The sequence below is a fragment of the Drosophila navojoa genome, chromosome 5 (genome assembly GCF_054131105.1).
Source record: "Drosophila navojoa isolate 15081-1374.11 chromosome 5, UAZ_NAV_1.0, whole genome shotgun sequence".
NCBI classification, from domain to species: Eukaryota; Metazoa; Arthropoda; class Insecta; order Diptera; family Drosophilidae; genus Drosophila; species Drosophila navojoa.
The window spans coordinates 9,866,038-9,891,026 of record NC_142893.1 but is presented as its reverse complement, the minus strand read 5'-3'; the positions used below and the strand labels follow the sequence as shown (position 1 = coordinate 9,891,026).

Here is a 24,989-nt window from a genome sequence, read left to right as displayed (position 1 = left end):
TCAGTTGCGTTCGTGTGATTCACGGCCGCGCACACAGAGTCGCGCTTTAAAATTCGCATGGTGCGGTCGCGCCATCTCGCTCGCTCGCACATAAATGTATTCGCAATGAAAAGCGACTGCGTCTGCGTTCGCATTGGTTCTACGGAGAGCGCTGTTACAGAAAAGCAGTTGTTGTTAAGCTTAAGCAGAAAAGGTGTCAACGCCGGCGTCGACGCTAACGTCAACGTCAACGTCAACGCAAAGAGCAAGAGCAAAGTGTATGGGTAAAAACAAAGGCGCAGTGTGACAAAGAATCAAGTGAAAAACCGGATGCAAAATTAACAAGCATAAATCATAAAATACAAAATGAAAGGAGGGAGAGAAATAACAAATCGAATACCAAAGTTGATTTTCAATTTGAATTTGAAGACGGCAGCGCAGGAAATGCAGTTTGCATTTTGATAAATGACCGGAAATGCAGACAGACAGGCAGCAGCGCAGCGCAGCGACTGCGGCGCAGCAGACACGCCTGCGCTGTGGCTATATAAACTAAACAATACGAAATGCCAGAGCCTGAAATCAAATATTTACATTGAAAAATAACTTGAGCAGAACCAGAACTAGAACCAGAAGAGAAATTACAGTAAACAGAAATTCGATATGTTCGACTGCAAGTGTTAATTAGCAATAGAAATTGTTTATCGCTCAGTGCAGAAAAGAAAAGATATCAAATAAAGCAAATCGAATAACATTTGCCAAACTAATTTTTTTTATGTGCCATAAAAAGAAAGAGAGACAGAGAAAAAAGTAAAAGTTCTAACGGAGAAATGTTTATACATATGTTCCATACTTCTTTCTCATATGCCTATATATCTCTCTCTTTTTTATGGCCAACGACACGCGTTGCCTTATTTTTTTTACGGATGAGTCACAATTAAAAAGGTTGGGCCAGAGACCAGCCTCAGCTTAGCCACATAAAACATTTGCCAAGTAGCAGCAGTTACTAGACCCCCACAAGACTCGCTCCCGCTGCCCCTCTCCCTCTCCCTCTCTCTCTGTCCCACCGATTAGCTCTCTAGCAATCTCTCTGTGTACACAATCTATTCCTACTTTTAACCACAAAAGGCGACACAAACAAGCAAGCAAATAAACCACAGAACAGACGCTCAGACGACAGACATGTCTGTATAACCTAGAGGCAGACACACACACAAAGACACACCCGAACCCCTACGATTATGCCTCCACCCCCTCAGCCCTTTGCCCAGGTGCTAAGCGGCGCTGCATAAACTAAGTATCGCATTATGAAAATGAAAATCAGCCCAAAGCCATTTCGTAATAACATTTAATGACACATATGTATAAACACAGACACACACACACAGTTATAGGTTGACTGCAGTCATAGAGCGTACCAAAAATATACATACATACATATATATTCCTATACATATGCAATATATACAATTCGTATAGAGCTAATGATGAACAAAAAAAAAAACATAACGTCATCAACGCCGCGTTGATTTTCCACAGGCGCCAAGCGAAGCGTGCAACCAAATAAAAGCAACAAAACCCCGAAAAACAAAACAGACAATGAAAATTCAAATAAAAACAATATATAATATTTTGGAATGCAACGAAACGATCTATAATACAATAGATTCTAGACTAAGCAAACTAGAACTAGAAATAGTGTAAAAACTTAAAATTAATGTATCCAGAACTGAGCTCATGCCTACAACTTATTATATCAAATATCTGATTATTTATAGACAGCTTAAAGACTAAAAACCTAAGAAATGTAGAAAATCTTAAAGATAATAAATTATATCGTTACAAAATGCACATCTAGAAAATATATATGTATTTATAAACATATACATAGACACGATTCTATTCCCCACTTATCAGATGGAATATTACAGTTATCAATATGAGCCACAATTCCACAATCTGATTCTTTGTTTAAACGGAAGTATATTTACCTAGCATAAGTTGATCAAAGTCAATGAACCCCAATACAGATACCCATTACAAAAGTTCTTGTTTAAAAGTCAACGAGCATAGGCTACAGCAGACACCAAATATGGCGAACAGCTGGCATTGTCTTGCAAATGAATCCTAAATTTTGATAGGCAGCCAGGCAGGCAGGTAGAGGTAGAGGCAGTCAGTCACTGCCTATAAGTGTGGCCACATTTAATGCAGGGTATCACTTGAAGCTAGCATTGAGCAGAGAAACTGATTATTCTAGATCTCGTTAAACAGATCTCTCTGAACTGATCTATTTATAAACTCTGAACGGACCATAGCATGGATTGATTTCTGTTCTCTCTGTGGGAGACAGAATTGCTTGTAACTTCATTTATTTATTTCTGCTCACTCATTTCGAAATGAGTTTATTTTTTTCGGTATTCTCTCGAGAAATGCGCTGAGCAAGTGAAATTGTTAATAGTATTTATTTTTTAATATTTACTGCAATTTTTATAGAGAGTGCTTCTCGTTGCATGTGATTTACGAAGAACTGTGAGCTACTTTATTTTCACAGACAACTGTTAATTGCTAACAAAAACAGCAACAAACACAACAACAACAACATCAACAATAAATATAAATAAAACCTATACAAATCCAAAATCAAACGATCTACAAAAAGCCATATAAACAAACATTAACACTGAACGCTTTGAATTAACGCGTTTTATGATTAATCATGGATATCGACTCAAAAGCCCCAAAACGCATTGAAATTCTACAATTTTTACTGGGTAAGTCTAAACAGAATAGTTAATAGTTATTGAAATGTGCATATTAACTAGCTATATAGCATGTATGTATATGTATGTGTATGCTAAGTGTAAGTGAGGGAATGAGAGATTCGGTTATGCCTTGAAGTTTGAGTATTGAGTATTAAGTGTTAAAGCTGTTATTATTTACAAAAATTACAGTATTTGTTTATAATATAAATTAGGTATAGACCTTATTAGAACGTACCTAGCTCGAAACACCCTTGCGTATAATAGAAATATAATAATATATTACAAATAAATATAATGAGTAGAATACATTAAACAAATAAATATTGAGTTTAATTTTTTTTAATATATAAATTAATATATAAAATATAAAAGAATAATAGACTTATTTTAAATGCGTAGAACATTCCCTATATTATTTAATAATTATTGCTGTAGAGTTTTGACAAATGGTTTCTCACTTTATTTTTCTGGCTGTCTTTCTTTCTCTCTCTCTCTCTCTCTCTCTCTCTCTCTCTCTCATCTCTCTCCCCCACACTAGCTTCTGGTTTCTGTATTTTTTGGCCATCTTTAACTCCCTCTCTCTTTCCCTCTTTCCATCATGCCTAACCCATCGACCCTAACGAATCTCTCCAATAGACTCAATCTCCAAATCCTCTTCATCTCCATCTTCTTCTTCAACTACATTTACACTAAATGCCCTGGCAGATGTCGCTCTTGAGCGTTTATTTAAACCACTTTTAGCACAGTTTTCTAAGTACAGGGTATTAAAACAACATTATTAAACAATTATGTGTGCAGCTAAACGGAATATTAAAGTAGTTACGCATTAACCGCATATTTATCTAGATAATTTAGACGGCATTGTTAATTAAGTTCACGTCAGAAGAACAGCAGCAACAACAACAAGAAAACAAACTTGAGAGTCCAAACTACTTGTAGAAATGTTCATGAGCCTCGAATCGCCCTGCGGCCATATAATTTTCTTGTACAGCGAAACATTAATAACCCTCAGATACAATATGGTATATATATATTGACTCATGCCATGGACCGTCTACGATCTGGAGCTGAGAAGAACAAGAGAAGAGAGATAAATGCTGAGGCTGGGCCAAAGTCTTTGGCTCTTAACTTGACTGCGAGCTTAATGCGCTTTGTTCTTTTCATGCTTCAACTTTTATATATTGTACAAATTTTATTAAAACTCATTTTCGGCGTGTTTTTGGCCACTCTTTCGCTGGTTCTTTTGGGCATACATATATATAAAATATATATATATATATATATATATATGTATATATGTATGTAGCTTTTGCTCAAAGCCCTTCTCTTAACGCGTCGGCAGTTAAGTCTGCAAGCATTAATGTTCGTCGGACAGGGTATAACGATTCTGTGGGGCAACATGTCGCAGTCTTATATAAATGTCATCATTTTCTTTTCAAAAATTTCTTTTGTAAGTTTAACATTTTATTTGGTAACTAAGTCGGCCTTTGGTGCTGTTGAAAATTAAATAAAACTAAATTCTAAATTTTAGTGAAAACTTTGTTTTAACTTCAAATGAAATTTAACTTGGGCAAAATATGGAAAAGTAACCACAAAAATAATTAGTTATTTATCTGAATTGTGAAAGTGTATTTGGCATTCGTTGTAGTTGTTGTTGCTGTTGTTATTTTACTTAAGTTATTTCATACTAATTACGTTTGTCTGGGCCATTTCTTTGCGTGTTTTTCAATTTTAACAAGATTTCGGACAATTTTTGTTTTGTTTTCGTTGCAGTTGTAATTGTAGTCGTTGTTGTTGTCAATGTTTACCGTTAAACCTACTTAAGCAGCATAAGAAGTTAGCCACTAGGGAAACTGGATTGTTTTGTTTTTATTATTTTCTCTGTTTTAATTTCTTATTTTATTGTTTCTGTTTTCTCTGCCGCCCAGTGAAATTGCTTTTAATTGCTTGCGGTCAATTCGCAGTTGACTCTATGAGGTCATAGGCATATGTACACTACTATAAGCTCATATCTGATATGCTATATATACATATATATACATACATAGGTATGACTCACTCGAGTTGCTTAACCCCTCGCTGAGCATTCGAGGCAATTGAATGCCATTTAGTTCAATGGAGCGTATTAAATTGAATGCGTTCGCCTTATTTAGCTTTAAGTTAACATTAGGCCATTTCTAGATGCTGCTCTTGCAGAACTTCTACCTCTTCGTCTTCATTCTCTATTTCTTCTTGCAGATGTGCGTGCTCACTTTCGTGCCTCGCTAGCGACATCAGAGTATGAGAATACTTCGAATCTGTTTCATGTGATGGCCGCGGAGCAGACGCAGGAGCTGCTGCAGCGCTGTGACCAGCTGCTGGCCAGCTATGCAGACGATCAGGCGGCAGCAACAACAACAACAGCAGCAACAGCAGCAACAACAACAGCAGCAAGAGATGCCACAGCAACGGCAGCATCCATTAAATCGAATGGCTGCAGCGAAGTGGGCGCCGAGACCGGTTGCTATCTGGATATGATGTCCTCAACATCAACATCAACGGCAGCCCCAGCAGCGGCATTTGCAACGCCAATTGCAGCCTCAAAGACTTCGCGTGAGTGCCAAAGCAGAGTTAGATAGCTATAGAGCCTACAGTCTATGGTAGTTATCTATTAGCCAGCATGCGAGTAATTGACTTTAATTGCAGTGTCCGCCTCGAGGGAGTACATCGATCTGAGCAGCAGTCAATCGTTGAACAGTGATAAAACCTTTCGTTGCTCGAGCAATCAGCATTTGGAATTGGAGCAGCATTCCCAGCATTCACAGCACTCACAGCAGCAGCAACAGCAGCAGCAGGAGCAGCAGCAACAGGACCAGCAGATATATGACATTTGCCAAAATCCTGGAGAAGAGGAAACTCAGCAGGTTTTCGCGCACGAACTGTTCATCAATTGCCCCTACGCTGATCTGCCCGCTGGGCACCTGGCCTTGCATCGCTCCATCAAATTTGGCCAGTTGCAGCGCATCGAGAAACGCCTGTTCTTCGATCAGACCAAGAAATACTACTGTGGCATCCTGAATGATTGGATGCTGTGCTATGCGGATGGTCCAACGTCTTGTCGGCCGAGCAGCAGCCTCTATCTGAAGAGCTCGGCCATTGAGATTGAGCATTTCGGAGAGGGTAAACGTCGTGAGGTTTGCTTTCAAATCACCACCGCTGATCCGAGCAAGAAGTTCGTCTATCAGGCGAACAACGAGGTCGATGCCAAAGAGTGGATACACGCCATTGAGGCGGCCATACGGGGCGAGGCCGTTGCACAGGCAACGCTCAAGTCCTTACGGAAACTGCCCACGCCGCCGGTCATGAAGCGACTCAGCTTTACGACCTCGGCCTCGGCAACGACAGCGGCCACCAACAGCGACAGCATCTATGAGGAGCCGTCGCCCATATATAACTTTGGGGAGGCGCTGACACCGCCCCGCCTGCCCGAAAAGTGCAACAGTCCGAGTGCATTGGCCAAACGTTTCGAATACGACATACCAAAGTGCCCGCCCCAGCCGCTGGTCATGGACGAGGAGCCAGCTGGCGGTGAGGTGGAAACAGCTGAGCTGCTCAATGGCGGTGCTATTGCAAGTGGCAGTGGTGGTGCTGGTGCTGCTGTCGAGCTCAAGGCGCAGCCACAGCCATCCAGTCTGCACGGCAGCTTGGCGCTAGATTTCCAGGCCAAGGTCAAGACGGTGCACAGCGAGCTCTCTAGTCAGCTGACGAGTCCGGAGCGCTTGAAGAAGGCTGTCAAGAAGAGCTATTCGTGCGGTAACCCCAACAGCGAGCCGGAACTGCTCTCCCTAACAGGCGGCAGCTGCAGTCCGGCCACACTCAAGGACCAAAAGAAGCAGCGCAAGGCAACACAGACGGCGCAGACGAGTCCGCAGAAGACGCCCGGCAAGGATTGCGACAAGCTGGCACGCAACTGGTTTCTCAGTCGCCTCAACAAGACCAGCTCGACTCCGAATTCCCGCTCAACGGGCGGTGGAACGAGCAGCCCCACCAGCATACCGGCCAACGCCAAGTGCAAGCAGAGCGAAAAGGAGAATCTGCTCAATGGATTGGATATGTGCGATGGCAGCTACGATGGAGCGCCCAACGAGCTGCAACAGTATCAACAGCAGCAGCAGCATCAGCAGCACCCGCAGAGCAGCAATCCAACATCGCCCTGCTTGAAAGCAGAGGCCAAGAGCAAGGTGAACATGATCATCAATCAGTTCGAGAGCAGCGGCCATCTGTCGACCATGTTCAGCGTGGAGGCATTGGCGGCCAATGCGCTGGCCTCCCTGACGTCCTTCTGCGAGAGCGACAACTGCAACAACTATGAGCCAATAATGCCGCTGGCTACGCCGCCCAGCAGCTATCTCAAAAAAGTGTAGGACATCGCATCCTGGACCATCATTATCATTGATATAGAAATATATAAATATAGCACAGATTTATAAAGAGTTAGGCTAGCGATAAAACACATACTTTTCATGTTTATCCTTTCTCATTGACATAAAATTTTAATATCAAAACATAAATTGGATTTATACATTGGTATATGTATATATTTATATTAGAGGGGGTATTTATGCATATAAGTGTGAGTGTGTGTGAGAGTGCGTGTGAGAGTGTGCAGAATAGCTTGCAATAGCGCGAGGTAGTTAATGCTATGTCGTTGAAGCAGTCCCGCTTTACTATATAATACGCGTCGAATAGCGTGAGGTGGGCATACGCAGCTGAGTGCCGGCACGCATTTGAGATTCAACTACAGCTAGCAGAGCTTCGCGTCTCCGTTCGTCGGGCACCAGTACGATTTTGGTGTTCGATTCCTTCGGTGAGAAGAGACCCATTATACCCTTGCTTTCGCGGCTAATCACCTTGAACTGCATGCCGCGGCCATTGTTCAAAAAACTGTCCACTTCTTCCCACTGATACGACCACAAGGACTGAGCAATAGGAGAGAGAGAGAGAGAAGCATAAATATTAAACACATATATATGGAAATAGATCTCGCTTCACTCACATTCCAGACGCCAAACATATCATTGCGCTGCGCATAGATCATACGATGATTGGTAATTATTAGGTACTCGGATCGGCGCACAATCTCCTCGCAGTGCACAAAATTGTCCGTTTCCGCATATTTGCCCTTGTCCACCTCCCTGCCAAAGCAACAAATACGATTAGTATACGACATATGCATGAAAATATTGTTGTGAATCCTACTTTAGTATCTTGTTGCCTAGAGCTTCGCTGTAGCAATAGGGACGCAGCACATAGTCGTAATGTAGGAAGCGTGTCGGTCGCAAGCGTCTGGCATCCTCAATGCCCACGGTGGCGCGTTTGACTGCCTCAAAGCTGCCGCTGGCAAAGTCCACAACACCAGCCGTTGGGCGTGCCACCAGGCCGATGGCGCCCTTGCCCAGGCCCTTGAAGAAGCCCTCCACGCCCTCGTCGCGTGCGCCAGCAACGGGCTTAGTAACCACACCCGTCACGCCATCATAAAAGCCCTGCGAGTGAGTGGAAAAGGTAAGTTCAGCTTAGTTTAGTTCTAATGTTGCAAACGCTGTGCCGGCTGAGCTCTCACCATGACCAGACCCTTGCCGCTGCGTGCGAGACCCTCGTGGAAATTCTTTGGTTTATTGTGCATGCCCCTTCGACGTTTCTTTTGGTATTTGTCATCAAAGGTCAAGGCAGCTAGACCTTTGCCCATGGCGCCAGTGATTCTAGCGGAAGAGAGTTGAATTAATGAACTTCTGCTGGCCACATGACACCATAAGTAAGAACTTACTTGGACATGGCTCCAGCAGCACCGCCCACGGTGTGACCAAAAAGCGACTTGACGCCCAGCACAAGACCCTCAGCAAATTCGCCGGGTCCTTGGATGGCGCCCTGCGAACATGATTGGGTTGCTTAAAATAGTCAAGGCTTAACATTAAGTTAGCATTTAGCTCACCTGGAACGGTTCGTAGAACAAGTCCTCGACGCCTTTCTTAAGACCCACAACCAAACCGTATGGATTCCCCAGTACATCCAAGCCCAAAGCCAAGACATAGAGCTGCTTCAGTGCCTGGCCCTTATAGTGGGACGTCACGTCGCTGATGAGCTGATGTTGGGTAAAGAACTGGAATTCACGCTCGAAGAAGGCCAGTCGGAAGACGACATCGTTGACATCCGTCAGGGTAACGCCCACACCTTGGACCAATGTACCGAGAAAGCCGGGCAGTGAGATTGCATCGGCGCCAGCCATGGAGAAGCTAACATGTATTTTCAGCGGACCCAAATGCAGGTTATCGTAGTAATTCTTCTGCTCCTGTTGCGAGTGCTCTTCGAAGAACGTGGACAATGGCAGCTCAATGGAATCGACATCGCTGCGGAACAGCTTGGCCGCTTGCTCATCGGTCACTTCAGTCGAGAACATCTCCGCAATGGCCGTTAGAAAGACAATATCCACCTTAAAGTGGAACTCCTGGATCAAGATGGATGCATACTTGTACTGTTTCACATCCGAATTGGGTATCACGCGCTGCACTATGCTGCATTCGATGAACGGCTTCATCGATGTGGTTGTGGCCACGCTCTTTGGCGGAGCGATCGGTGCCAGCACCACATTGAATATGGGATCAACTAGCTGATTGTCCACCTGTATGCGATTGATTTTCACATGCAATTGATTCTGGAACGGAGACGACTTGAGCGACACCCAAATAGCTGGATAAAAGTTGCGACGCAAACGCCGTGCAATGTGTTTCGTGATCGTCATCGTGTTGAAGTCCAACTGCAAATTGTTTAGAGTGTGTATAAATAAATGTCAGTATATGTATGGAGTTATCCGATTGCTATACGCACCGGGAATTTGTTATTCAGCAGATATGTCTTGACCTCCTTGACGGACTTGTGCACCAGATAGCGCTGATACTCGGCCTCGATCAGCTCTGAGTCGTGTATGGTCATCTCCTTGAAACGTTTCTTATTCGGCTTTCGTGACTCCCACACTATGCCCGAACTGGTAATGCCCAAATAGAGTATATCCAGGGCAGCCTCATTGTTCACCACCGAGATGCCGATGCCATGTATATGCAAATCAATGCTACGCGTTATGGTCTGCAGTGCTGCGGTGCTCTCCGTTCGCTTGGCGACCGCTTCAACTTCGGTGACCAACAGGACACGCTGCATGCCATAGAGGAAGGACACCCAGTAAGCTTTGCTGTCGTTCTGCAGACTATAAGAAACAATTACCAAAACATGGCACACCTTCGCATTTGCATTTCACTTACGTAACCGTGTCGATCTCGTCGCGTTTCAAATCGGTCTCCTGTTTATCCTTGCCAAATACCAGGATTTTGGGGCCCATCGGATCGTCCCAGGCAAATAGGACACAGTGTTTCGGCTTCAGAGTGTTCATCTTCTCGGTATTCTTCTCATAGTAGATCAGATCCTTGCTGGTGTGGTTGATGATCAGGCCGGGTGCCTCCGACGGCTGGTATTCGGTGAATGTCAAGTAGACGCCGCCCTCTGTGGACTGCACATCCACATTGACGCCGCCATAGGGACTGTTGGGCAGCTTCAGCAGCGTACAGCTCGCCTCGGTGTAATCAAACGCTGGCGTTACCTGTTGACCTACGCGCAGAATCAGCTTACGGTGTGTCTCGCTCTTGGGCCACAGTGGTTTATACTCCAGCTCTTCGACTGCTAGCCAAGGGTCGCCGGGCCGATTCAGCTCTTGCAATTCGATGGTATGGCGGCATTTATTGTGCACTATATAGAACGGTATGAACGTGATCTGTTTGGTCAGCGAATTGTTAGTCAAATGATTGTGCACGCCGATTTGGAATTTCTGATTGTTTGCAGTGCAGGTGACGCCACCAATCGAGCCGGCCACATCCAATGGAATCTTCTCGCTCCACTCCCCACTCTCGATGCGTATCGCTGCCTTCTTCTTGTCGAAGAACATCTTATCGCGGAAGGCTAACAGTATGGGGCCGGAATACTCGGGCGGATGATACAGCATTTCCACTGACGTCAAATCTGATTTGTAGGTGAGCATCTTGCCCGTCTTATTGATCATCCAGTACGGGCTGTACAGGGTGAGTATAATTTTGCCAGATACTTTGGTACAGCTGCAATGGCCCATTTCAAAAGGATTTGTATTTTGTTATTTAAGTATGATGAAATTAAAGACGAATATAATTACCGCACAAACAGATCCATTTCCATTTTAACATCCGAATCGTATGAGGAAAATGTCCACACGGTTACATCATCACTGGGATCGGGAATTTCAGAGGCATGGGACCAGTCCTTCTCCAGATATTGCAAGAGCTATTAAGCAAATGCGCAAAAAATGATAAGCAAATCCCCAGATAATCTAGATTAGACCACTTACACGTATAACTAGCACACTCTTTGCTTCCTTGCCGTTTGCGGTCGTACGAACCGTGGGCAAATGCAGGATATGCCCCGGATTCACTCCCTTTTCGCCAAAATCTAGAAAGTCCTGCTTCTCGTAACGCTCTTCTACGTCAGGTTTATCTGTCGATCCGCGACCAGCAGTGTCGGTATTAGTCTGGCGACCCAAACAGCCAGCCACAGAGACCTTAATGTCAATGGGCAAACAATTTCGCAGAGATAGTGGAGGACGTATATGGACCATATAATGGGCACTTCGAAGTCGATACTTGTTGGTGTTCTCGAAGAATATCTCATGCTTGCGTCGCTGTAAATTCATGTTGAGCGGCTCGAAGGCGTCGATGGGTTCACATTGCACTTGGCTTTCATAGTTCATGTCTGATGGATTTATATACCAGGAGAGGCTCTGAGCGGACGTGTTATAGCCCTTTATTGAAAAGTACAGCTCTTTATCACTAGCATAGATGGCGTGCAGCGGCACATTGAAGACCTCATTGGGTTTCGCGACGCCAACGCGAATGAATCGATTTTCTGTTTCGTGGCGTCGAAGCACCTCAACTGGTCTCGTAAAATGGTTCAAGAGCTACGAGGGAATTACATATATATTATATAAGGAATTGATACATTTTCATTGATGAAGTTACGTACGCTTAAAACGCCGTGTATATTGATTTTGGTGGTGCCATATTCCAGCTTGACCTGGGAGACAATGGCCCACTGCTCGGGCAGAGCGGTGTTTGGAAGCGGAAAGTAGCGCGTGTCGGCTTTACTAACGGGCAGCACAATTTCATCACTTAGATCACCCAGCTGTGGACAAAGAAATCACGCACACATCAGAGGATTACTAGCCGTGAGCATATGATATGTAAATTACCGTCACATAGAGATTATAATCGTCGATTTGGCTTTCGGAGATCGTGCTCATGTCCTTGGTTTGCAAATAGGCTTTGCCGCCAGGCGAAATCGTACAGCTTTTGATGTCTACTGGATCGACAAGCTGATCCTCTGCGCTGTTTATCGCGTGCAGTACTAAAGCGTTGTTTGTAAGCTTGCCACCACGATGCACCTCGTGCAGCGTGAAGACACCGCACTCCAAATTCAGTGTGATGTCAAAGCCCGTATCATTGATGACCACATAGGGAGCGGTAACCTCAGGCTTTTGGATGCCCTTCTTGTCGATGGCCTGCGAAAAGGCCTCGCCCAATTCACTGAGCAGGCTCAGGCATGTTTTGCTAATCGTTATTTCTAGATTCTCCTTGGAATGTATGCGAATGTTCATTGCTGTATCCTCCTGTAGCTCATCAAAGTCGGTTTCCATCTTTTCGAAGCTCATATCGAATTGCAATTCCCAGGGTATATACTCTCTGATGCCATTACGTCCCAAAACCTCGTTGAGCTCTATAATCGGTTCCCACTCGGCCATGAATTGATTGTAATAGTTCTGTAAGACGTGAAACATTCGTTTACAATATATATATATACTAAGTGAGTACCCAATGAATCATCTACCATGTTGAGTGTTAATGAGCCATGCGCAGTAAAATTACTGCTCCAGTTATTGAAGACAGCGGTCATGCGTGTGTCCAGTGAAAGCAGAGGCTTCGTATAGTATCCCTGTCCCGATTCAATCACAAGCGTTATGCTGGGCATTTCAATCACGCATTTCTCGGTCTTCTCCACCTCATTTTGAAGCGGTATTTCTTGCGCTTCAATGGCCTCCTCCACTTTCGTGAACCAATAGGTTTTTGAATGGAACGGCTTTGGATACCAGATCTTGGAATAGTCTGTCGCATCTCTATCAATGGCTGCCTTCTCAGCTACACCGCTGGTAATGCTGAGCATCGCTTTGTTGAGCAGCTCAATCGTTGTCGGCGATATATTAACGATAATATCGCTGAGCTTGAGACTTATGTGCAGGCCCTCCGATTCGGGCGTGGAGCCCTGCAAACTGATAACAGCCGGATGCAAAATATAATGACGGGTCGCATCGCGACGCTCTGGCAAAAATGAGCACATATATATCTTAAGTGCTGTGATTTCACCATTGATTATCTGCTTGTCGCCAATCGAACGATAATTGAGATGTGCTTGTGCATTAAAGATAATTGCATTAGTATTCAGATCATCCAGGCTCTCAACCAATATTATATCCGGCTGATCAATGTGAAGTATCAGATTCATTTTTTTCGTTGGATCTTGCGCTATATGGAAAATATACATAGATAGGGTAATTGAAAATTTGTGATATATGTTTTTCACATACCTGTCTGCGTATCCACAGTCTTTCTTGCACTTTCACGAGCCGTTGTTGCTATTTCCTTATAGGGGCTCTTCTCCTGCCTCAAGCCTGGTTCACGGGGTTGCGGTTCGACGGGCAAAGTCAGAAACAATGTCAACTTCATTAGGAAATCAATGCAAACTATCAAATCGAAGCTGCGCACTCGCACTTCAGCTGCAATAAAATAGAAATAGAAATTGAAACAGATATAAAAATATTATGTAATTAGTTTACAAGCTCATTGCATATTACCAAATACGTCATCCTCTTTTATTATTGCTGTTATGTCCACCATGTAGTTCCATACCTCCTTCTGGCAGGTCTCAAGAATTTTATTTTTCTTGGACTTCTCCGCATCCCAGTTTTTGCAGCTTAGATACTGACGTATTTTGCTTTTGTTCGATGAGCGCGTATCATCCAATTGTATGTTGCAGAGGACAACGGATACACTGAACGTTCCATTGTTCAGTTTGGTGCCCTTCACGGACAAATAGTAAATGCCAAAACAGGCCAATCCCTCGTTTTCCTCTAAATAAGTAATGGAAATTAAACTTTTTACTTCTCACAGCTCCACTGCAGTTTACTAACCTTCCATTAAATTTATAATGACGCCATCAAACTGAAAGTTGATCTTTAGACTTTCGCATACTTTTAGTGGATCGTCTGAAATCTGCACAGAACCACTTGGTTCAACTAATGTTCCGGTGCGTTGCACGGTGTGTGAAGGTGGCTGCTTTATCTCGACTTCTTTTAGTGGAAACTCGTTGAGACCCTCCCTCAAATTTTTATTCAGTATAGACATGATGAGCGCATAGTCGTCCATGTAGAGTGTTAGCTGCAATTAAGCGTTATATAGAGATATAAATTAGATTGTCGATAGATTCTGAGCGTGCTCTTTCTTTGTTACCTCAACAGACTTTAAGTGACCCGAAAGATTCATCTCTGGTACATCCGTGTACCATGTGAAAGATAGATTGCGCGTAACCGTTAGCGTAAAACTTATGGGATCCATCATATTGACTGAGGTCTTAATTCCAAGAACGGCATCCACATCTACATTATTGTTTAAACACATAAATATCATTATAGAATCTATATTAATCAATTATCTAGTCGAGTCCTACTCACCATCGTGCCGTGAATCGTCCCTCTCTAATATAACCACCTTCGATATTTTGACATCTTTCAGCTGCAGTTTTATCTCATCGATGACTGCGTATTGGTCCACACTGGGCACTGGCGTCTCGGTAGTTGTATTTGTCATCTCCAGCAAGCCCAAATCAATGGCCAATGCATCTGTGCTTTGTGAATCCACCGGCACCAGTATAACAGGCGCTTTAATTCTAATATTCAGCTTCATGCGCGTTGCCTTTTCGTAGGCACTGATGGCGTTTTGCTTAGCCGACTGGGCAGCAGCAGCGCTGGCATTCGTGAATGCGTCCTGAGCAGTCTGGAAGTGACTTGAAAAGTTCTAACGGAAGAAAAACAATAATGTATAACTGATTGTAATGATATCTATATATAAGGTCCTACCAGTAGGCCGGCGACAAACCAGTTGAGGAACACAATCTTCATGCAGCCAATGTCCACCGTTATTTTCATATCATCTGAATTGTAGTTACGGGTATATTCCTTATTGAACAGCACCACCTGGCAATTGAAGGCATCCTGGCCCACAATAGTCAATATCTGAAAGAGTAATTCGAAGCTCGCTTAGTCTCATATTCTATATAAATCGTTGGCTTGCACTCACTTTCGTATGTATTGTATTCGGATTGAGATCGAGCATTACAATATCCTTGAGTCCAATGTTCACCTCGGTGTACGAGTCCTTTAGTGTTATGTTAGTCACAAAGTGCTTCACCTGCATCAGGGAGAGTGGACGCTTGCGAGAGGTTAGCTTCAAGCTGATCGCCTCAATGTTCGCAATCATACGCATTTTCACAGTATCCACAATAAGTTTCTTCCTCCCTTTGCTGTGGCGCGTGGACATCTTTTGGCTGGTGACCATTGTTTCGGCGTCTTCCATAATAGCTTGCAGTTTGTGCTTTAGTCCATCGCCATCGGCCGCGGATGCGTAGCGATCGCGTGGCTTCAAATTTAATAATATGGCATCCATACGCTTTTGGAAATCGTTGGCCATTTGCAACAGACGCTGCAGGCACTCCTGATGCAGTATAACGTCGAGTACCTCGAAATTGGCCACCATCAGCTGCTCGACCGAATTGTATTTCGTATTGAATTCGGGCGACAATTTATCGGCCATCGTATAGCTGATTGTGAGTAAATATTTCTCATCTTTGATGTATCCAGGTGTATTTATGATATCCAAGACATTATCCGCCGAGTCCACACAATCGTAGTGCTTGAGATTAATGCTGCCCAATCTGAAAGATCACAAAGATTTGATTGAATAAAAAGCGCAAATGATTTCTTTTTGCAGAGGCGCTACATACTTGACAGACGCAACTGTTTCGTAGGTGCGCTGGGCCATGTATGTCTCCACTTGGAGAATCTCGAATAGCAGTGTCTGATTTACTTCCTGTTGGGGGTCAGTCAAGGTCGACAGCTCGCCGCTGCTTGTTAATGTCTCCAACTCGGGCGTTGCATATGTCGATTCTGTATCGGCATCTGTTTCACAGCGCCTATTCGATTCCGTCAGCCTAAGAGTGATTTTTTGTAGAGAGAAAGTCACCTCGACTTGGGTATACTGTATTATTTCGTCCTGAAGTGTTTGTTCTGCTTCGGGCACTGGAGTGGTACGCCTCTTGATTTCACGATTTATGAAGTTCGATATTGAGCTACGTGAGCGTTGCAAAACTGGCGATAAATCTGGGGTATCGCTCTGGGGCAGGGGCAGGTTGGTGACCAAGTCGATTGCTTCCAGCATACGATCTTCGGTTATGCTGAGCTGCACCGCCGGCATCACGATGTCAATTTTGATCTTGGGCAAACGCGGATCATTGTCAAAGACGCATAATGCAGCCTCCACCTTAAGCGAGGTTGGCAGCAGGACATGCGATTCCGTTGATTCGGCCATGTGGAGGACACTTTGCCAAGGTTCATGTGGCCGCACCATCAGTATTTGTACATCATTTACTTCCACAATGAATCTGTCATAGGAGTTTTCCATAACAGACTTCAATATGTCCTTCTGCTCAACGCCCTCTTCGTGCAACGCCCTAACCTGCTCTGCGGTTCGCTTGTGCGGCTTCGTTGTCACATGCACCTGACCCATGCTGAGCACAATCAGAGCTTTCTCATCGGACACATAGTAGCCGCCATGCGGCACCACCAGTATGTTGGGCATTAGCAATATGTCTGCATCCAATATCGATTTCTGATCGATAACATACTGCATACCCGTCGCTGAGCGCTCCTTGATGTCCACCAGCTTCGAAGCAGCCGTTTCCTCGAATTTCGACAAATTCACATCAGTCGGCGGCTTAAAGACACTGCTAACAGCCATAATGGTCTTCGAGTCGTAGGTGATTTGCAATGGACGAGCGACGACCTTGACACGTTGATTGCACTGCTTATCAATTGGATTCGTTTCGAAGAATATATCCAGCAAATTGAACTCATCCGTTGTTATGGACTCGATCAGCATCGGCGCGCGATCGTTTTGAGTTACACCTGTCATCTGTAAGCACTTCATGCCAGCTGTCAGGCTCAGGGCATCGGCTGCTGGTCTTTGTAAAATCGTTGCAGTTGCCATAGAGAACTTTAATAATATTATCGATGGCAAATTGAAATAGTCGAGGGCGCTGCTTTGATCGGCGTCAAGCTGCACTTCCTGATATAGGCCCATTTCGAGTGCAATTAGTTTGAAATTCATTTTGAGAGCCACATATTCTATGGGCACATCCTGCGGCTTCATATTCTCCTCGTAACCAATCGCCTTGTACATTTTGGCCTTCTCCTCTGGCGTCATAGCAGCCTCGAATTTGCGCACTATAAAAAACAGAATGTTACAAATTGTAAAGTCAGGGTTTACGGCTATTGCTTTACCCAATTTTTGACTGGTGCCTTCGTCTCCATCTGACTTGGCCGAATTACCACCCCACCAGTTGCCAAGCCAGCTCGTTTGCCGAGGTGGTATTGACTCGCGGTACTTGACTATCTCGATGTTAACGCGTTGCCTTATGAGCAACAGATTGAAGAGATCCAACTTCTCCTCGAGCATTTTACATGATTCCTCCAGTGTTTTCGTTGGCTTTTTGGCGAGCTCACGTTCTTTGTATTTCTGCAAGAGATAAAGAGAATAATTAGTTGCGATTGCAGCTGCTAATAGTTGAGAAAACGTACCTCAGCATACTCATTACAACGCTCTCGATGATCTTTTATGTAATTCCACGTCCAGGTGCGCTTCGGACGTCGTATATCGTACTCGAGCACTGCGGTAATTGCGAATTTCCACCACTCCTTGGCGTGACCCTTGTAAGCTAAGTATATACGAAGAGATCTTAAGAGCTTTACTTTAGTTATTAATGCTATATGACTCACGTATATTGTAGGGCCGATATTGTCGATACGGCAAGCCTAGCTGCATACGATTCATCGCATCGCCTAGCTGTATGAGATATTGGAACTGTTTATTGGTCAAGCCCACATTGAGGGTTTCCATTTCCAGACTAAGATCAATTTTGGGTTTCTCAAATGCTGGCTCATCCAGTTCTGGATTCATGTTCAGCTTCAACTTCGTAATGCACGAAATGGGACCCAGAACTGAAGGAAATGAAAGTAAGAAGTGTAAGACTCTATTTGCAAATACTACAAAAGGAAAGTCAAGAGTTTTTACCATAACAGTAATTGGTGGGCTTATAGTCCTTGCGTGCTATTTGATCCTTGAACGTCTCGACCAGCTTTTCTCTTTCTTGAGACGCATAAAGTCTAGCCTTGCAGTTCATGTAGGCAGCAAGGCAGGAGAGATTCGCGATTTTAAAGACCTCCGGTGCACGTTCCGTCATATAGGTCTTGTCCCAGTTATTGTCCGTTGTATAAAGTTCCAGTTCATTCAGCGTTATGCCAAACGAGAATGCCGATCCCGTCGTTGTGGAATCCTCATAACGAAAATGCACATTGCTAATTTTTACTTGCAAATTGTTAACAATTTGTGCAGTCAGCTTTTCCGCGAAGCCAGCGTCACCCTTGGGCACAGCTGCAAGACGATGGTTAAGATGATTAGGAATATAATTTCTATATAGCTTAATGTTAGATTCATCGTACCCGGCTCTAGCTCCTTTTTCATCGCAGCCTCCTGAGCATTCAGTGCAGCCATTTTGGTAGCCAAATTTTTATTCTGCTCCTTTTCAGCATTGTATCGAACGTCATTGTTGGGCGTGACAAGCACATAGAGACCATCAATATCGGCTATAACCGGCTGGCTATATAAATTCTTCCAGGGTATTTTCAGCACCAATTTGCCTAAACAAAGTATACACATTAAAAGGAGATAAACATTTACCTTCAACAATATTTCTCAACATACCCAAATAGCCATAGACTAGCTGAACGGGCAAATCCATATCGTCCAGCGCATTGCTGCGTATTTGTAGATTGGTCAAGACCACATCGCCTGAAAAAAAAAAAATTCAATTATATATTTATAGATTAATGTAAAAATAAATAGACAATACTTAGAAATTATGTACCGTATTAATGCACGCTATTAGCAAATTGATTTATTACGGCAAATGCTTTGAAAATTGTTGGGCAAACAAATAAACAAAAACCGGCGAGTGTTAGAGTAACAAAATATGCCAACCATTTATGCATAAGTTTAGATATACATATATACATATACATATATGCATATTTGCATAAATGTATATGTATTTATGGCGCGCCATATCAAGCACACATGGCTGGCTATTGGGCGTGCCTGGAATTTCGATTGTTTGTTAGGCCCGGAATGCCATATGGAAGAAGAAAACATTTTTGACCTCGGATAGCGCATATTAATTTTTTGATTGAATTACCTAATATAGGTCAATTTAGTTAACGATCAGACGAAATATTTCCTCATATTCTATGGAATATTGAGCTATAAATCAGATAGTATTTGAAATATAAGCACAATTTGTATTATCAGTAAATACTAGAATTGCCATCGATAAGAAGTTGAGAGAATATTGTCCAAAATTTTGAGTTGACCGATTAACTAATTATATAAGCCTATAACGTTTTTATAAGCGATTTAAAACGGGAGCTAGTGAAGTATAAGCAATACTTAATTTAATTGGGCTTTATATTTATACATCCATTACAAAGATAGATATTTCTAATGATTTCTTAAAAGTATTAAAGCCTTATTGGTTTTCTAATATATATTTGTAATTATATTTACTTGCAAACTTTATATGATACGTTCACCTATGAATACATATACATATATGAACCAATTTTACTACCAGGTGCTCCCTTTTCGAAGAGTAAATTTAAAATTGTTTTTCTTTTGAGTCTGTATAGCTCTCTTATCGCGCACAAGTGTCGCTTATCAGTAAGCGGCCCATATATGAGAATTTGCCCACATGAAGTAATAATACGAAAACCTTGGATGAATCAGTTAATATGCATATGTATGTATATATACACCCATTTACAATTGAGAGGCAATTATTTAAATGTATTTCAGTTTTAGTAAACAAAACGGAATGATTAATATTTGTTATAGTAAAGCAGTATTATCATTTTGGGCATGCATATATACGAATATATGTATATACATATTCACCTATAATGTATTCGCTACTTCATGAATATATGTTTATTAAATAGACTTGCTTGTTAAACAATATATGTTAATTATTTCCATTTTCCATATACTCTAAAACCCTTCTAATAGACTTTTCTATCTATCCAATATCTTCTATACTTATCACAGCTTTTATAGCCTGATATGGGTTAAAATTCAAAGAAAAACACTCAGTGAACAAATACATTTATTATTCAAGAGCTACGCATTATGTCATCCGAGTTCAAGTTCAAAATTTTGTTTAGCTGTCATTCAAGCTGAAATAGACGCCGCAAAACCCGTTTACCGGGACAAGCATGCTATATAAGGTATACGGCGAGGCACTAACTTTATTAGATTTAATTAAAATTAAAATGGGGAAAATTTGTTTTCATATAAAAGTCAAGAGTTGTTTGATAAACTCTTGTATTTCCAAGTACGTAAATTGGCTTTGTAATGCGTTTCATACAAAAGAATACATAAACAATAAAAAGACAAACGTTGCATTTCTATTATAACTTTATATCGTGTAATTTGAGCGGGCTACTGATAAACGCTCTTTTTTATCTTTTAAGAAAACCTAAGTAATATTATACTTCTGCAGTCAGCACAAAAGAGATTAAAAAAAATGTAACGGCAAGATGAACTTTAAATACCCTATGCTAACATCATATAACTACTTGTTAAGTAAATTTCAGAGCAGTAAATTCAATATACATACATACATATCTAAATGTAAATAAATAAGTTTAAAATAATATATAGACTTTATTGTGATTGTATAGCTTAGCATCGTTTATTATCTCTTCTTAAAACTGCAAATTGTGTGAGAAAACTGTTATACCCTCGGCAGAAGAGTAGAAACCGCTTGAAAGCCGCAGCTTTTGTTGTCATTCTTGTGCTTTTTATTGTTTCTGCTGATCCTATATACAAACGCGAGAATAGCATTCCCAACAGAAGCAACAGTTCAACAGCTTCAAATAGAGATGGGCAAAGAGCAAGAGTGATAGAGACAGCGTGAGTGCGAGAGCAAGAGCGATGCAGCACATAGACATGGGAGAGCGCTTTCGCGCCGCTCTCACGCCCATGCAAATATTTAACAATTGGGTCACTGTGCAAAGCCAGAAGGATAAGGTCGCGCAAGCAAAGACAAAAAATGATGTGATCAAGCAATACATATGCATGTACACACATACAAGCGCACATACATATGTATATAGAGCATGGTGGTGGATAATAAATAAAGCTAAATGCGCAAATAGCGTGACAGTTAACTGCGTGCATTTTACGTACACAATTGGGGAACATATTTTTTTTGTGAACTCACCTCCCCAGATGCCAATTTTTAATTGCTTGTGATCCAAATTTTCAATGTAATCACCCAGCACCTTGTTGAGCACATCTGCTACTATGGCCTCGAACACCATCCTGAAGCTGGCGGCGCCGTCGTCGTCGTCGTCGTTGCTGTTCTAACCGGCGTTCCTGTGCCGTTTTCAACAAACACCTTTCAACTCCAATTAGAAAACCAGCTGTTAACAGCTAAAAAGCGGCTGCTTATTGATTTTGTAATCTTTCGTTCACGTTTGTTTATTGTTATTTAAGTTTGAACGGTGTACGTGTGCGTGTATGCGCGAGTACGCGTGGTTTAGCCTGGTCGCTCCCGCTTCGTATGAATTTAGCCTTTTCTAAACATTAGAACAAAACAAAATGGAATAGAATTGAGAGACAAACAAAAAAAAAAAACACACACACAGCGATGATGTTGCTGATGATGTCATCACTAACAACAATCATCCACGGAAAAAATCAACTAAAACATGCCAACAACAATATAGACAAGACACTGTATTTAAATAATTCGCTAAGCATTACACGAAATAAATACACAAAAGCGTAAGACATTTGGCACTGTTTTCAAAGTGTTACGTTAATTAACAACATATTGTTGGTATGTATGGGTGTGAATACCCTCCTGGAATCGATATGAATTCACTTATATTATTCACTTTTCTTAAACCTACAGCTCCATAACCTTTGTTGTTTAATGTTTGCATATATGGACGTATGTATACAAAGCTTTATCTTTAATTGCCAAATGGATCACAGCACAACAACAATAGCAACGTAGAAAATTTACCTTGTGCTATGTAACATCTTCTCCACTACGCACAAACTTTAACACACGCGACACCGACGGCCGCTCGATTACAACTGAAAGTGAGCGGTTAACAGCTGTGCCTGTGTGGCGAGCCGCCACTGGCGGCAGCTCAGGTAATTATTGCGAGAGTCACTCAAAGAGAAGTTCTCATTGCAACGGCAGCAATGTGCGTGCTCTCCAATTTTAGCAGAACTTATTTAACAGTCAGTGGGTTGGGTTTTGCTGCCTCACTAATTTCACTCCCACCACTTTTTTCCCCCTTTGCTATTAAGAGTGTGACCACACATTAAATATTAAGCGTTTGTTTTGCTCGCGTCGTCCAGTGAATAGCATTTTGGCTGAACAGCTGTTCGACTATCCACGCTTCGCTGTTCCAAGCGAATGCTAATTCACGAGCTGACGTGTTGAGCTGCGGGTAAAAATAAAATAATAATTAAATAATGCAAACACAGTTTATTTTACTACTGCTGGCAATTGTGCCTGTCGTGTTGTCAAAGAAGTTCAAGGATGGTGAAAAACCAGAGTGGGCTAAAAAGGATATACGAGATTACAGCGAAGCCGATTTGGAGCGTCTGCTCGACCAATGGGATGTACGTAAAGCTGAACACTCAGTTTCATCAGCAAAATAAAAACTAATTTTACAGGAAGATGAGGAACCACTTGAGCCAGATGAGTTACCAGAGCACCTGCGCCCACAACCGAAGCTAGATTTATCAAATTTAGACAGCAAAAACCCCGAAGATCTGCTCAAAGTATCGAAAAAGGGGCGCACGCTCATGACATTTGTTTCGGTTACCGGCAATCCCACCCGAGAGGAGGGCGAACAGATAACAAAGCTGTGGCAGACTAGTTTATGGAATAATCATATACAAGCAGAGCGATATATGGTCGATGACAATCGAGCGATATTCCTGTTCAAGGATGGAGCCCAGGCCTGGGAGGCAAAAGACTTTTTGGTGGAGCAGGAACGTTGCAAGGGCGTTACCATCGAAAATAAAGAATATCCTGGCGTACATGTTAAGGACGAATTATAGTTGTATCTAAGCACCCCAAGCTACATACATTCTCAATGTAAAAGTATTTATTAAGCGCAAAATGAACAAATTGAAGTCACCAAATGGAAAATTATGAATTTTAGTTGTTTGACCATTCGCGTGTTAACGTTTCAAGATTTGTGCAGCCCTCGCTTGGATTGTTTACGTTTCAAAACGTCAAAATTTCGAGCACCAGCTCCCCTCAGTTTGACCTTAGCAGACACAACGGCTTCCCCATCTTGTCCAAAGGCGCGTCCAAATTGCTGCGCCTGCAACAAGACCAATAAGATGCCAATTCAAGCGAAAATCGGACCGTCTATTTTAAACGCAGACTTGGCCAATTTGGCAGCTGAGTCTCAGAAATTATTAGACAATGGCGCAGACTATTTGCATCTGGATGTTATGGACGGTGCGTTTGTGCCAAATCTCACCTTTGGCCATCCCATGGTAAAATGCTTGCGTAACCATATCAAGGTAAGCGTGTGGTTTCGTTATTTGAGATGTGTTTACATATGTATATGCATGCGTGTATCTACATATGTACTGCATAGGAGGCATTCTTTGAGACGCATATGATGGTTCAGAATCCAGAGCAGTGGATAGCGCCTATGGCAGATGCAGGCGTTAATCTGTATACATTTCATGTGGAGCCCGTTAAGGACGTGTGTAATGTTACGCGTAAAATACAGGAGGCCGGCATGAAAGTGGGTCTGGCCATCAAGCCAGGCACCGAGGTAACACTTTTGAGGTTATGTGCGCATGCGCTTTCTATGTGAACATGTGTTTCAGGTAAAAGAAATCGAGAAATATATTGATGTAGCAGATCTAGTGCTGGTCATGACCGTGGAGCCAGGCTTTGGCGGTCAATCCTTCATGGCCGACATGATGCCCAAAGTGGAATGGCTGCGCAATAACTATCCCAATCTGGATATTGAAGTGGATGGCGGCGTCGGACCAAAGACCATTGATTGCTGTGCCAAGGCGGGCGCCAACTGGATTGTATCGGGCACTGCTGTAGTCGGCTCTGCCGATCAGCGACAGGTCATCAGCGAGTTGCGGAATGTGGTCAAAAGTTACCTAAAGTGAATCTAAAATGCATTTAACTAAATAGAATTTCTAACTTAAGTACAAAGTGAGTTTGCACTCAACATTAACCAAATTTCCAGAATTTCCAAATTTACTGTACAAAAAGACATTTGTTTGTTAAACATTTATAGTGCTAAATTAAATATGGTTTTCAAACTTTTTATAAATTGTAATAAACCTGGTATCTATGTATGTATGTACATTTGTCTGGCAGCCTGTATATAATGGGTAGCCTTGGGACAACCAGCTGACTCGATCTTAAATGTAAATAGCAAAAGTTTTTTGTTATAGTTTTATACATTTATTTTTCAACATTTATATATGTAAGTATATAGTATGTATATATGTATGACATTTTTGCTTATAGCATTTAGTTGGTTATACGTGTTTATGTGTGTTTGTATGTGTGTGTGTGTGTGTAGTTACACTTAAATTTATGCACATTTTTAGTTATTGTACGGCAAGATTTCATTTTAAATTTAATTAGGGGTGTGTTTTTTGCCCTCGCTAATACAATTTGTGGCTTACAAACTTTTAG

General features: G+C 42.4%; 4 protein-coding genes across 7 annotated transcripts; 3 read left to right on the top strand and 1 right to left on the bottom strand.

The window, feature by feature from the left end:
- Positions 1–38: 38 nt before the first annotated feature.
- Positions 39–7,288, top strand: blow (PH domain-containing protein blown fuse). Of its 4 annotated transcripts, none has more exons than XM_089261705.1 (4): positions 39–257; positions 2,528–2,747; positions 4,977–5,330; positions 5,424–7,288. In XM_089261705.1, the coding sequence occupies exons 2-4, from the start codon at positions 2,693–2,695 to the stop codon at positions 7,139–7,141; spliced, it is 2,127 nt and encodes a 708-aa protein (XP_089117831.1). In that variant the 5' UTR covers positions 39–257; positions 2,528–2,692; the 3' UTR covers positions 7,142–7,288. The 4 variants fall into 4 exon arrangements, with proteins under 4 accessions (XP_089117831.1, XP_017958878.1, XP_017958879.1 ...); XM_018103389.3 differs by having other exon boundaries at positions 2,470–2,747; XM_018103390.3 differs by having other exon boundaries at positions 39–263; positions 2,470–2,747.
- Vps13 (vacuolar protein sorting 13C) lies at positions 7,236–22,442 on the bottom strand. The gene is made up of 29 exons (XM_018103346.3): positions 22,311–22,442; positions 21,501–21,858; positions 18,929–19,015; positions 18,667–18,864; positions 18,239–18,598; positions 17,944–18,165; positions 17,746–17,882; positions 17,449–17,683; positions 15,894–17,391; positions 15,191–15,824; positions 14,971–15,126; positions 14,566–14,908; positions 14,345–14,490; positions 14,026–14,272; positions 13,690–13,965; positions 13,423–13,611; positions 12,669–13,360; positions 12,034–12,600; positions 11,808–11,966; positions 11,137–11,742; positions 10,945–11,072; positions 10,028–10,870; positions 9,600–9,972; positions 8,707–9,528; positions 8,542–8,642; positions 8,338–8,476; positions 7,977–8,260; positions 7,774–7,912; positions 7,236–7,696 (listed from the first exon to the last, which is right to left on the bottom strand). Exons 2-29 carry the CDS (start codon positions 21,598–21,600, stop codon positions 7,445–7,447), a joined length of 9,933 nt encoding a protein of 3,310 aa, XP_017958835.1. The 5' UTR covers positions 21,601–21,858; positions 22,311–22,442; the 3' UTR covers positions 7,236–7,444.
- A 237-nt stretch (positions 22,443–22,679) lies between these two features.
- boca (LDLR chaperone boca) lies at positions 22,680–23,459 on the top strand. The gene is made up of 2 exons (XM_018103416.3): positions 22,680–22,921; positions 22,976–23,459. The coding sequence occupies exons 1-2, from the start codon at positions 22,772–22,774 to the stop codon at positions 23,363–23,365; spliced, it is 540 nt and encodes a 179-aa protein (XP_017958905.1). The 5' UTR covers positions 22,680–22,771; the 3' UTR covers positions 23,366–23,459.
- Positions 23,459–24,628, top strand: Rpe (ribulose-phosphate 3-epimerase). The gene is made up of 3 exons (XM_018103410.2): positions 23,459–23,839; positions 23,917–24,099; positions 24,155–24,628. Exons 1-3 carry the CDS (start codon positions 23,459–23,461, stop codon positions 24,449–24,451), a joined length of 861 nt encoding a protein of 286 aa, XP_017958899.1. The 3' UTR covers positions 24,452–24,628.
- Positions 24,629–24,989: the final 361 nt, after the last annotated feature.

Bases quoted from the DNA above. Each gene is read 5' to 3' on its own strand.
- blow (XM_089261705.1), top strand. From the start codon at position 2,693: ATGGATATCGACTCAAAAGCCCCAAAACGCATTGAAATTCTACAATTT. The intron at 2,748-4,976 runs GTAAGTCTAAAC...TTCTTCTTGCAG, and splicing joins AATTCTACAATTTTTACTGG to ATGTGCGTGCTCACTTTCGT. The intron at 5,331-5,423 runs GTGAGTGCCAAA...CTTTAATTGCAG, and splicing joins TGCAGCCTCAAAGACTTCGC to TGTCCGCCTCGAGGGAGTAC.
- Vps13 (XM_018103346.3), bottom strand. From the start codon at position 21,600: ATGGTGTTCGAGGCCATAGTAGCAGATGTGCTCAACAAGGTGCTGGGT. The intron at 13,612-13,689 runs GTAATATGCAAT...ATTTTATTGCAG, and splicing joins AAAAGAGGATGACGTATTTG to CTGAAGTGCGAGTGCGCAGC. The intron at 8,643-8,706 runs GTGAGCTAAATG...TCATGTTCGCAG, and splicing joins TGTTCTACGAACCGTTCCAG to GGCGCCATCCAAGGACCCGG.
- boca (XM_018103416.3), top strand. From the start codon at position 22,772: ATGCAAACACAGTTTATTTTACTACTGCTGGCAATTGTGCCTGTCGTG. The intron at 22,922-22,975 runs GTACGTAAAGCT...CTAATTTTACAG, and splicing joins GTCTGCTCGACCAATGGGAT to GAAGATGAGGAACCACTTGA.
- Rpe (XM_018103410.2), top strand. From the start codon at position 23,459: ATGAATTTTAGTTGTTTGACCATTCGCGTGTTAACGTTTCAAGATTTG. The intron at 23,840-23,916 runs GTAAGCGTGTGG...TGTACTGCATAG, and splicing joins GCTTGCGTAACCATATCAAG to GAGGCATTCTTTGAGACGCA. The intron at 24,100-24,154 runs GTAACACTTTTG...CATGTGTTTCAG, and splicing joins CCATCAAGCCAGGCACCGAG to GTAAAAGAAATCGAGAAATA.